At 36.6% G+C, this 13,480-nt stretch overlaps 1 protein-coding gene and 1 long non-coding RNA gene across 7 annotated transcripts in view; one reads left to right on the top strand and one right to left on the bottom strand.

The window, feature by feature from the left end:
* Nucleotides 1–12,482, bottom strand: part of RNF43 (ring finger protein 43) — a 66,369-nt gene extending 53,887 nt beyond the window's left edge. Inside the window, exons 1-2 of one of the 5 annotated variants that reach the window (XM_077970954.1) lie at nucleotides 12,458–12,482; nucleotides 11,779–11,960 (exon numbers count right to left, since the gene is read on the bottom strand). Coding sequence is in view for 2 of the 5 variants with exons in the window: in XM_015119152.3 (XP_014974638.3) it covers nucleotides 10,092–10,343 (252 nt within the window). In the remaining 3 variants the exon portion in view is untranslated. Of the gene's footprint in view, nucleotides 1–4,076; nucleotides 4,387–10,091; nucleotides 11,961–12,457 lie in introns of those variants that run through there. The other 4 variants (XM_077970953.1, XM_077970951.1, XM_015119152.3 and 1 more) reach the window with 4 other exon arrangements.
* The window catches only part of LOC106993976 (uncharacterized), an 83,527-nt gene extending 70,047 nt beyond the window's left edge, over nucleotides 1–13,480 (top strand). For both annotated transcript variants that reach the window (XR_013406447.1, XR_013406448.1), the window contains 3 exons: nucleotides 10,232–10,571; nucleotides 11,843–11,936; nucleotides 12,110–13,480. This is a non-coding gene — a long non-coding RNA (uncharacterized LOC106993976). The remainder of the gene's footprint in view (nucleotides 1–10,231; nucleotides 10,572–11,842; nucleotides 11,937–12,109) is intronic.

The raw sequence follows: 13,480 nt of genomic DNA, 5'->3' as shown, positions 1-13,480 counted from the left end.
GAGAAAAGAAAAGAAAAGAAAGGAAGAAAGAGAAAATAAATCAGCACTCTAATGCATTTATGCCTACAACTACATCTGGCATTCAATACATAATGCCTCCTGCTATTTAAGTTGATTCTCCTCAGGTGGACTAGGCTAAGGTGCTGTTCTTTGAATTACTATAGTATCTGTCACAGAATTTGGTACAAATAGGAAAACCACATTATAAGGCATCTAGGGAATCCAGCACATCTTCCAGTCTTGGTAAGATTCTCAGCCTAGACTTTATAAAGACGTGATATTGCTCTGCGAAGATCCAGGACTACAGACCACCTGATGTGCAGTGATTCTGTGGCAGAATAAATGACACAGCACCACATAAAAGTATTGCTAGAGTGCGGTGAGGTATTTTTTGTCTGCTCACTTGTTTTAAAGTATGCCTTGTAGTTGACTAGGGATCAAAGAGGAAAGAGGCCCTGCGGCAGTCTATATCTTCTTAATGGAATGTTCAGGGGAAAATCTCTGCTGACATCTGCTTTTTAATTTCCCTGCAGTGACCCCAAAAGGTTTATAATAAATAAATAAACAATGCTAAAAATATTGGCCAGTAAGATACAGCAACAGACTGGAATTCTTTGATAAGCACTAATCTGAGTTCAATTCTTCATATATAAAATGAGAAGACTGGACTGACTGTTTTTTTCTGGCTTGAAATTTGATGATTATATTTCACAAATGGAATATTCTGCTACTTTTCCCTCCCCTCCATCAAAACTGTATTTTACTCTAGGAATGGAAAACTGAATAGGACTTAATTCCAATATAGGGCCAATATACTCCTTCAAAAGTTAAAGAAACTTGACCACAAGAATTTTAAAGTCAGATCATCAATATAATTCTAGGTATAAGATATTAAAATAAGGGAACACAAAGCCCAGATCATATAAAAGATGTTTTTCGTTGTTTTAGAGTAGATAATACATAAGACTGTAGAAAATGGTTTGGGGGGAAAAAACGAATAGAAATCTATACATTTTTTTGTTTTGTATTTTTAGAAAATAGCAAAATAAGTAGACTTAAAACATAAGGCCTTTAGTCTCATCCAAATTATTCTACAGAAGTAAAATACCAACAGTGTTTCTCAAATGTCATATATTTATGTATGTACAACAATACCTTTTTGATATACTAGCATGCACAAAAGTACATAATAATTTAATGTGCTATTTAAAATTATAGTTGTATTATAGTCAGTTTCCATCATGACAGGGTATTCTAGATTTAAAGCAACAACAACAAACAGGAGTCTTGAAGATAGTTATGCTGCCTCTGCTTTAGATTCAGAGACCGGAATTTTTTTATTTTTTCTTTTTTGAGACAGGGTCTCATTCTGTCACCCAGGTGGGAGTGCAGTGGCACAATCTTGGCTCACTGCAACCTCTGCCTCCCAGATTCAAGCGATTCTCCTGCCTCAGCCTCCCGAGTAGCTGGGACTACAGACGTGCAATATCACACTTAGCTAATTTCTTTTTTTTTTTTTTTTTTTTTTTTTGAGACTGAGTCTCGCTTTGTTGCCCAGGCTGGAGTGCAGTGGCCGGATCTCAGCTCACTGCAAGCTCCGCCTCCCGGGTTTACGCCATTCTCCTGCCTCAGCCTCCCGAGTAGCTGGGACTACAGGCGCCCACCACCTCGCCCGGCTAGTTTTTTGTATTTTTAGTAGAGACGGGGTTTCACCATATTAGCCAGGATGGTCTCGATCTCCTGACCTCGTGATCCACCCGTCTCGGCCTCCCAAAGTGCTGGGATTACAGGCTTGAGCCACCGCGCCCGGCCCTAGCTAATTTTTTAATTTTTTGGCAGAGACAGGGTTTCACTATGTTGGCCAGGCTGGTCTCAAACTCCTGACTTCAAGTGATCCACCTGCCCCAGCCTCCCAAAGTGCTGGGATTACAGGCATGAGCCACTGCACCTGGCCTAGAGATGAGAATTTCTAAATATTGTAGTCTAACTTCTTATCTTGAGGAATAATGTGCCAGGTCTTTGTGCTTACAATTTTTTAAAAACCTTGGTTTTTAAATCATTTTGGTTGCTCTGGTGTTTCCAAGTTTGTAAATTAAACACAGATTCCAATATATTAAAAAGTATAGCACAAAATAAAATTTATCTATGAACTGTAAAGTTTAGAACCCAGATAAAAAGGGTATGTAAAGTAGCTTATCTGTCATTCAAAACAAGCAAGCAACAACAAATCTTGGCTTTAAAAAATATATAAAGTTTTCCATTAGAGCAAATAGAAATTTAAGGGCCCAAAGAACCCTGCCCTATGGAAAGCAATGGAGCTTAAAGAGTGGAAACTAAAGACATGAGAAGAAAACAAAAAGCTACAGTTTGTTTTATACCCTCAGTTTTACTGAATGTAGTAACTAAATAGAAAACATGTGAGTAAAATATCTATTATTCTTAAGGGCCTTTCAGTGGAACTGCCATGCTGAAGGGATTGTAAGCATTTCTTGAATTGATGCAGTTCCACTTCATATTTGGAGAGCAGAATTCACTTATTACACATAAGAAGATCTTTGTCAGACATCATTTTTTAGTTCTGGAGTTCCTTCACCTAAGGTCAGGCCACTTTCTTATAACTGCATCATAATATTGTTGTTTGTCTGACTTCAAGTAATATATACAAGTACTTTTCAAATTAAGTAAACTGAAGGTAAATTTGTTTTGAGAATTTGGTTTAATTTCTTGAAATAATTGGGATTATGTTAGGATAGCTGCTCTTCTTTGGAGTCCTTAGATCTCTAGATATGTCTTACAGACTCTCTCAACTCACTGAGATTTTATGCAAAATTGTGTATGTTAAGTATTTGTGTGTATTTTGTGCCTATGGTCAATAATGATTATCACATTCTCAAAAGGGCCTGTGGCACACACAGACAAGATTAAAAACTGCTTTAGGGTATCTAAAAACCAGAATTGGTAATCACAAATTTAAGTACTAAGAAGGTAAGGTCCTTGGGATGCACGCTAATATCTTAAAATCAAAGGTTTAAAATCAGGACCTGAATAATCTTTCTTGGAAAACCAGAATATCCTAAACAGCAAGGTTTAAGCTATCGAACTAAAGAAAAAATTCTAAAATCCTATGTAAAGGAGCACCTTAAACATATCGATTACAGCCACATTTATGATTTTTGAACTAACAAGAAGTCAGAAGAGTAAAGGAACATAGCCTGCTATATCAAACCACACACACTCAAAATAATCTACCTTATAACATACTTTAAAAATGTGACAAGCATGTTTTATTCTAGAGTGATCTCCCAGCCATCAGAGTTACTTGGTACTACAATATTCCTTATATTCATTAATAAATATTTACTGAGTACCCACCATGTCCAAGGACTAAGTATACTTAGATGCTAAGTATACAGCTTTGAACAAAGGAGACAAAAATCCTTGCTTTCACAGAACTCATATTCTACTGTGGGGAGAGAGACAACTACAAAACTAAAACATTATAGCATGCCACATCAATAATTTTGTAAAGAAAAATACAGCAGGAAAGGAGAATAGGAGTCCTTGGGTAAATAGGAAAAGGCCTTTAGGATTTCCACTCAGTAGAACTGACCTCTGAGAAATCCACATCTTCAGATTCCTTAAAAGTTGATTACTCTCCTATCTCCTGCAAACCAGACTGGCTCAGTCTCTGTGCAACTTTGTTCTTAGATGATTTACTTTCTTTCTCTTTCCCAGTATATTTCCTTTTCTGTAAAATGGAGTTAATAGCACCTGTTCTTACCTGGCTCCAGGTATGGTGAATCATTTTAAGCTTCTTGGAAGAAAATTTCTACATAAATTTAATGGAATATCATTCTCACAGTCTTCTCTAACAATACCCTGCTACAGATTCTGGTTCCTAACAGGATATTACTCATTTATAACATTTTAAAAAATCTACTGTAATTAGCAATTTGAAAGTGATAAAAGGGAAAAAAACATTTAAAAAATCCAATAAACTCTTTCCAATTAACAAAATGTAAAGGCTTTTTAATAAAACAAAAACAAACAAGCAAAACCATGACCTCCAGGAATACCTTGTTTCTTAGACAGGGTCTCACTATGTTGCCCAGGCTGGTCTTGAAATCCTGGGCTCAAGTGATCCTCCCACCTTAGCCTCTCACGGTGCTGGGATTACAGGCGTGAGCCACCACACCTGGTCCGGGAATACCTTCAATAATGCAGACAACATGGCAAAACCCTGTCTCTACAAAAAATTTAAAAATTAGCTGGGCATAGTGCTCCGTGCTTGTGGTCCCAGCTACTTGTGGTGCTGAGGTGGGCAGATCGCTTGATCCCAGGAGATAGAGGCTGCGGTGAGCTGTGTCTGCGTCACTGCACTCCAGCCTGGAAGACAGAACAAGACCCTATCTCAAAAAACAAAGAAACAAAAAAAGTAAAGTAAATTATGGCTAGTTTTGGGATAATTATAATACACACACATATTTACATACACACTTTACTATAATACAAAACCCAAGGAAATACCTACCCCCTCCCCCCGCCCCCTACCCCCTGCCAACCAAGAGTCTGCCAAATGAACACTAAATAGCCTGATGGGAGCAATAGCCAGGGACATACTTCATTCACTACCTCCTATTAACCAGATATGTATGAAGCTGAACTTACAATTTTTTTTTTTTTTTTTTTTTTTGAGACGGAGTCTCGCTCTGTCGCCCAGGCTGGAGTGCAGCGGCGCGATCTCAGCTCACTGCAAGCTCCGCCTCCTGGGTTTACGCCATTCTCCTGCCTCAGCCTCCCAAGTAGCTGGGACTACAGGTGCCCGCCACCTCGCCCGGCTAGCTTTTTGTATTTTTTAGTAGAGACGGGGTTTCACCGTGTTAGCCAGGATGGTCTCGATCTCCTGACCTCGTGATCCGCCCGTCTCGGCCTCCCAAAGTGCTGGGATTACAGGCTTGAGCCACCGCGCCCGGCCTGAACTTACAAATTTTTGTTGGATACAAATTTTTGTTGAAGTACAGAACTGTTATATATACAAATCTGTTTGATGAGAACTTATTAAAAATTATCATTTAAAATATTCTGCAGCTTCTTTCTCTTTCCTGGGTGCCAGGCTTCTAACAACAAAGCCAAGTCTAGAATAGAAGACTCGAAAGCCATGTCAGGAAGGCACTGAGCTGGGATCATAGGAGGCAAGCACCTAAGAATGTTTGTGAGCACAGAGGAACTGTGTCTGATGGTATACTCTTGACTACATTCCAAAGTCAATTACTAATTAATTGGATTTTCTGCACCTTCATTTACATAAATAACAGAGTTGACCATACTTTGAATATCTACTCTATACTTCTTTTAAAGGCTGGCATCAAACAAAATCACAAAATTTCTATTTTAAAATTTCTGCATGGAAGGAACTCTAACTTGAGCAATGTCAGTTAAATGCATGCTATTTCAATGTTTATTATTTCAGGTTCCTATATTAGATAACTTAACCTAGACTTTTAAAATGAAGAGAAAGATGACAAAATATGTTACATTATAAGGGAGATACTGAGTAAACAGACATTGTGATTTACTGATATCTTTGCAAATGAAACACAAAATGAGAGAAATAGAAGAAATACAGAGATTATTAGAAGGTAGCAGGATATGATGCATTCTGCATCAATCTCAGATAATAGTACTCATCATTTTCATTCCTTTCTACTCTGGAAATAAATTTTTTATACAAACTCTAGATTGATGTTCTCTTCATCTGTGGCATTCTTACATATACAGTATTTTAGAGCTGGTAAAGCATGGGCTCTGCAGTTCAAGTTCCAGCAACACCACTTATTAGATAATAATAGTTAATACTTTGACAGATATTAACATTTTAATCCTCAGTTTGCTTATCTGTAAAATGTAAAAAATAAAGGTACTGAATTTCTTCTCTCATGAAATTATTATGAGAATTCAATGTGCTAATACATGTAAAGTGCATAGCAGAAGTTTGGCAGTATTATATTTTAATTCCTCAATTTCACAGACTGGAAATCTGAAGCCTAGAAAGGTAAAAACTATTTTGTCCCAAATCACACAACTATTAATATTTATAGTGGCAGCATATTCCTCTGTGTGTGGAACTAAAAGTCAAGTCCTCCAAGTCACAGTTTAGATACTTTGCCAACTATAGTTTGCAACATAGGACTGTCTCTCTAGCTTTGGCCAAAAACTTAAAGTTTCAGGCCCTGCCTACAGATAATGTAAAAATGCAAGGATGGGATAACTATGTGCTGACTAACAGGTAAAATTAAGAGGCAAGCAGAGACATTGTGCAAAGGGGAATTTCTCCAGGAAGTGTTCACTGCTACTGGCCACGTGCTAAACTACCGCTGCTCCCATGGTAGGTCTGAAGCCTCAGGGGAATACATTTTAATCTTGATCATAACTTTATCCTGGAGTCTAAGAAAATCCAGGACAACCAGCTGAGCAGGAAGAGTGTGATAGTTAGAGAATTGGTGACATCTCTTGTGCTACACTAAGATCCTCTTACTCTTTTGCTCTGAGAAGAAAGAATAATTTTGAGTTGTCCCTTGAAATAATATTTATAAATAATAAACAGGATTGAGAAATAAAATATGACTGTAATCATTTTTAGAAGTGGTGGCAATAATATTCCTTGAAATAATAGAAACAAACATTGATAAGAGGTAACCAAACCAGAAAAGTGAAAATTAGACAATGAATCAGCTCCAACACTTTTCCTTCTATAATGGTATAAAACAGGAGAGAAAGAATATATTCCAATGTGAATAAAAACAGTAAGAAGTAATCACTATCATTTAGTCCTTTTTATCAGTCACCGCCAGGTAATTAGGAGATCTGAAAAGTTTCCTTGACCTGGATTTTTGATGGTTATTAAAATACGGATCCAGAATAGCAGTGGAAGGTAATCCTAAATGTACAAATTCAGTGGAAAACAAAAGAAAAATAAAAGAGTGGAAGAGGAAGAGACAAATATTTTGGCAAATGTAGGGGAAACCTAAGAATTAGACAATTTAAAGACAATGACAAAGAGTTGGAATGATAGAGTAATATACAGAAGCAACTCTTGGGCAAAATAGAAAGGAAAATAATAAAATTTGGACGGTACTAAAATGAGATGTTCTGAAATCGAAAAGAGAGGACTTGAGAAATACAAGGGCAAAGGCAACAACACTTCCTCTTCTATTTTGACTTTATTCTAGCGCTTTTAGAAGAATATTACAATTTATAATTTTGAACATACCTTGTAAAATAGATCATTACTATTGGCAAGGAAAAACCTAAACACAAACAGTGAGGGATAAGAATTAGAACAAAAATCATCAAAACTTGACTTTCAATGCCCTTGTACATACAGCCATCAGACAAAGTTGAGACAAAATTCTTTTAGAGGCAATTCTACGATCTATTTTACTATTTAACAAATTGGGGGCACATTGTCAAGGAGGGGTCTCCTTTTATCTAAGAAAAATTAAAATCATAATACAAATGAAAATTCAGTTAGTTTGGTCCTTATGAAATTGTCTATATGCTGAATTAATTGAGCAAAATGTAAAGAAATGTCTGCTTTTCAGAAATTATCTGAGAATTCCAGAAATAACAACATTTTTTTTTAAATCGCTGTTCTCATAACTGTACATTTTTTGGCACATAGCATACTCAAGTTTAAAAAGATTTGACTGCAATCTTTGGAGACAACTAATCTTAACAGGCAACTAGAATAATTCGTAGGTAGAAGGATTCACAGAATTATCCAGAATTCCTCAAAACCAAAGAGAAGACTCCTTTTAGATTTGTGACACCAGGGTACAGCTCTCCACTAAGAACGTTAAAGTACAGCAAAGCACATCTCTAGAAGATATAAACAGAACTTCAGTTAAATGGAAGGCTTGGCTAACCACAGTTCAGTAAACCTGAGTTGCAGTGTAATCTGATAAGGAACAAACAGCATGGATTCCAGAAGTGTAAACCATGTGTCCCTAACACACTAGAGTTCTTTGAAAGAATTAATCAAAAAAATGGATAAAGAAAACCATATATATAATTCAGAAGCTTGTTTTTTAAAAATAAAGTTTCTCATAAGAAGCTACTGAGAAACTTTAATAACTGTTATAGATTAAAAATTGATTAACAGACAATAAACCAAAACCAATATGGAAAGTATCCAGAAATTAATACTAAGCTAGTGAAAAAGCTTAAAGACCTAAAAGAAGCATATGTGGACAGAAAGGTGAAGACTAAAAAATTGCCAGTGACATAAAACTATCCACTGTAAAGCCTGAAAGTCTTTGCTAAGGTATGATGAAATTCCCTCTTCACAAAGTAAAAACAATACTTAATGTATAATGATAGGATCAAAGTTAATAGTTTAAAAAACAAAAAAGATTGGTAAGATTTGCCAGAGTGAGAAAAAGGATAGAATAAGAGAAGATATGATAAAGATTGATAAAATAATGAATGGCAAAGAGAATGCCAACTGGTGCTGTTTGTTTACTTTTTCCTTTATGAAAACACAAACTTTATGTAGAGCTTTATGATAATAAGATTAGAACTTAAAAGAATACATTTTATGGACCACATAATTAGCCCACTGAACATGCTATCACAGGATATCAATAAGGCACGTATGGCTCTCAAAAACTTCAGTGATACCAAAATATGACTAGTAAATATGGTAAAAACTAAAATGGAGCACACAATTCATGCTTTAGGGTATTAACTAGGCAAGGCCAGGAAGGAAGTTTCCTTTCCAATTGCTGTAGTATTCAAGATGATTTATGATTTTAGCTTTTAAGTATTGCTAATTCCATTTTAGAGTCCAAGTTATCTTATTCAAAAAAATCTTATGCCATTTTTCCAGATATACTCTTCTTTCCTATTTTTCTAAATAGCAAAGCCTTCCATTTTCACCTAATTCTCCTTCTACTTCATTTATCCCAGCTTCAAAATATTGCCTAAGAAGTGATAATGAATAAACACTAAACCATATATTAAAGAATACATGTTTGGGAATAAGTTCTATAATTTGTTAAATTTTCCTATCTTCTCTAAGTAGACAAAAATTAAAATTCATACAATAAATTGGTTCTGTTCATAGTCTGTTCATATCACAAAATTAAAATTTGAGTTTGGATGCTAAGATGGATCACATTTAAGAATATTTTAACCTGTGTCCAGTAGCTACAGCAAGAATTGTTCTTTTATATGATAAATTTCAATCAATAAGCAACATCATTTTATGGAGTAAGACAGTGGAAAGACCATTAAAAAGGTACAGCCCTCTAGGTTCTGTCTTTACTATGGGGAATGAGCAATTGGTCTATGAAATGCTATGGCCCCAGTCATTTCATGTATGAATGAGTTACAGGCAACATTCACAGCCTGAAAGCCTAAGAATTTGTGTCTGAAAAACTTGGCAGATCAGTAAAAAATATGTTAAATTTAAATTCTTGAAAATGATAAAATTATGTGTGGATGAGGCCAAAGTGATCAGGAGGCAGGTTTACACCTTGTGTCCATTTTGTAATCCAATCCTCTCCATTTTGGGCTTAGCAATAGGGTGCCACACGTGGTGTAAGGCCAGCCATAGCATTCAAGCTTGACTGAATTTTAAAAGTGACACAGTAATCAAATATGCTCCAAGGGCATTCCAGAATTTCAGGTGCTGCTGACCATTAAAATCAACCTTCTTAGTGCTTACTTCAATTTAAACAGGATGTAAAGTACAATCCTCACGTCAATTAAATACAAGCTCATATACTTCATCTATCAAAAATTAGAGCCCAGAATATATCACTTAAAAAAAGGTATTATGTGTATCTAAGTAGTTATGCAATACCAGTTAAAAATAAGCAGATAATCTTCTAAAATATAGGATTTATGTATTTCTTCCAGAGTATAAAATAAGAATTTGCTTTAGAATGCCAATAAGGCAGTATCTACTCTTTCTATGAAATAGAAAGCTAAGCAGTAGAAGCCCATGTATGGTATTTCATTTGGGAGACAAAAGAAGAAAGGCATATTTCAAACAGATGGAAAGTGAAATATAATAAAGTTATACTTGCCTGCATTAATTTTCCTTCTGCTGGAGTTATTTCAGCAACACCAGCAAACACACCTTCCAAAGTGAGATTCAGTTTTCCTGTGGGGTCCATTTTCAAGGGGATCACTCTGATAATAGCTTTCTGTTCTGCTGATCTTTCAGACTCCACCGCTGCTGCCAGCACCAGTCCTGTGCGTCCAAAGCCTGCCTGCAGGGTAGCCATCAGCAGCCAGGGCCAGAGGGCAGCCAGCTGCAGCTGGTGGCCACCACTCATGCTACCAGCTGCAGCAATGCACTTCAACCATACATACTGCTTCCACTAGCTAATACCAAATGCAGGTTCTCAGATCCAGACAAATGGAGGAAAAGAACATTTATGCTTCAGTTTCAGAAAGCCAAGTCGTAGTTTTGGCCCTTCCTTTCTCTAAAGTTTATTCCCAAGAGCAGGTGGCATTCCTGATTGGGCAGAGAAGAGGATATTTTCAGCCCACATCTGCGGCAGGTATGTCATTTTCTCCCATCTTCACTGTGACTAGTAAAGATCTCACCACTTTTCTTTGGAATTTCCAACTTTGCTCGTGATTGAATGTCACATCGTGAATTTGTATTATGTCAGATCACTTGGCATTGCTCTTCCATATGCATCAAGTTGCCAGGCACTAAACCCAATGTTCATGAACAAAACAAGGCAAAGTAAACAGCTACGGCCATGCATCAAAGGTGAGAGTGAAGAACTCCAGCTCAGAAAAGGAAGAGATGGCCCTTTTTAAGCCATAATATGTGTCAATGGTAAATGACTAAAAACCACAAGGAGATTTTTTTTTTTTTAATGGAGGAGAAGAGGGAACAATAAAAATTTCAGGCCACACGTTGATGTCCAAAGATGCTACAACATGTATTAGAAAAATTTCCACATTAAACTGTATTTCGGTGTAGCCAGGGTTCTAGGCCCACTGCATTTACATACTTTTCATGAACTTAGACATACCATAATTTTTTATGTTTTACCAAAATTTGCCTATAAATTAGGTGCTAATTTATGTATCTTCACACATTACAGGATAATCCTGGGCATCACAACCTTTTCCAACTTTCATAATTAGAGTATTTGAAAAGGTTAGCTTTCCAATTATTTTTCCAGTTAAAATTCATATTTCTATCTCCGTTTTCTTTTCTCTCTTAAGGATTCTTGATTTTATTCTCCAGCTCGGAAATGCCGAACACTTTGATTTCCCATGAGATGCTTTTGGAAACTACTTTAATATCCAGATTTTATGATCTGTAATTTTCTAGGTTCATAAGAAAAACAAAGGACTATTCCTAACATGTTTTCCTTGAGGGGGTGGGGAATAAAAGGTAGGGAGAGCAGGGAGGCGATTAACCACAGGCTCTAGGTAGAATACCCTGAAAAAATACAAATAAGCTTGAGTAGAATAAATCTGTGCTATTTCCAGGCACTATGAAAATTTGGGTCTTTGTACAAACACAGAATAAGATTTTTAAAATGTGCACCCTTAAGTAAATAGAAATACACTTCACCCACAAAGCCCTCTGTGTTCCAAGGTCAAGTTTAAAAATATTATAAAGTCTTCAGAACAAGTGCTGAAAAGCCAAGCAATTGAACAACATGAACCTGTTATATAGATTCGTTTCTTTTGCTGAGGCAGAGGGAGGGGAGAAAAAAAGAATTTCAAAAGAAATCTGCAAACCTGTTGCGCTGTCGGGCCCACTGGAATCCACGGGGGTGAAACAAATTCAATTATGCTTTTACAGATCCTGCTCAAAAAAGGTTTCAACTGCTTAACCAAGTACAGCTCATTCTTCCACCTTCTTACTCTGCAACCAAACAAAGTGCCCCATACTACAGGTAGGTGCCGAGAAATTCCGCAGCCTGAAAAAATAATCCATGCAGGTCAAAGGCAGAAATTTACTCCAGGATGAGAGATGCTGTCCCCAAGAACTAGATTAAACACTTACAGAAAATCCAAAATCATTTCTGAAACCTCCTTTCTAATAAAAGTTCTTTTTTTCTCCAAACAGCATATAAAATGACCAAGTCTTGAAAGAGAAAAGGAGCAAAGTAGCAAATACATCAACAATTCACTATCAGAAACACAGAAAATCCCAGAGAGAGAAGGCAGTATCTCTGAATCATGGATGGACTTGGAAAGTTCGGAAGGATTCGAGTGCTTCCTTTCAGAAAGACAATTCTGGATCAACTCCCTAGAGCAGGAAGCCTGTGGTTTGTAATTGGTGTTCTAGCTCTGACTCCCTCCCCTGGGACAGCAATCACGCTCTCTACCTGCTGACAAAGTGAGGGTGGAGCTGCTAGAGGCAACCACCCCCCACCCTGCCCCCCTCCTCCTGGTGCGCACACACAACACTTACTTAACCAGACATGTTCTTTTGCTCTCTCCCCTCCCTCAGCTCCTCTACTCCCTCTATTGAGCCACAGCTAAACTGCATCCAATTTGATCCCCAGTACCTCTCTCTGGTACGCAAGCTACCACATGCAAATCAGGGCCACTCAAACATATCTAAGCAGACTCTGCACCCAACAGAGCATAGATGATGGTATGAGGAAATAAACAGAAAAAAATAAAGGTAATCCAGAAAAGAATGGACACAAGGTTTTGCAAATATAAATTCAAAAGGATTTCTGCTCATTCCAAGTTTGAGTGTCTATAAATGGCAGAAAGCCAGAATGAAGTGATCCTGTGCTTTAGTACTTACTGATTTACTGCTACTTATGTCTGCTACCCTGGGAAGGGCTCTGTCCATTTTATGCTTAGCTTTTCTTCAGCTCTTACTAATTTAAATTCAGTAGCTCTGTCTAAACTGTGCCTATATGGAACTTTCAAATCAGGGTCATATCAGAGGTCTGGAATCCAACTGTTACATTCTTTTCAATCTTTGAGAGGTGAAATAATACTATGGATCAGACCTATGCCTTCAATGTAAGACTCCAAATAAGTCCATGTCATAAATACAAGCAAAAGGGTAAAATATGATTAATGAGAAAAGCATAGGCAAAAAGAAAATGAATTTGTGGCTAATTACCACATTCATGAACTACAATCCTTATTACTACCTTGCCACTAGAAATAATACAACAGTTTCTAATACATTTATAACATTTGAAGTTTCAAATTACCAGATTATATTTGACGTGGTGAGACATTTTATTTCTGAACTGCTGCCATAAACTTTCAAAATTATACAAATGAACAACAATGTGGATATAGTTAAATCTAGTGAACTGTACACTTAAAAATGGTTATGGTAGTAAATTTTACGTGTTTCTTACCTCATGTACAAATGAATCTCTGATCATCTGTAAAATGCCGATGATAATAATTACGATAGGTCTGTTGTAAAGATTAAATGACATAATGCCTCTGAAAGCAAAAA

Source organism: Macaca mulatta, chromosome 16, assembly GCF_049350105.2.
Source record: "Macaca mulatta isolate MMU2019108-1 chromosome 16, T2T-MMU8v2.0, whole genome shotgun sequence".
In the NCBI taxonomy this organism is placed as follows: Eukaryota; Metazoa; Chordata; class Mammalia; order Primates; family Cercopithecidae; genus Macaca; species Macaca mulatta.
Note: the sequence above shows the minus strand (reverse complement) of the source record. Positions and strands in the feature narration are given on the sequence as shown.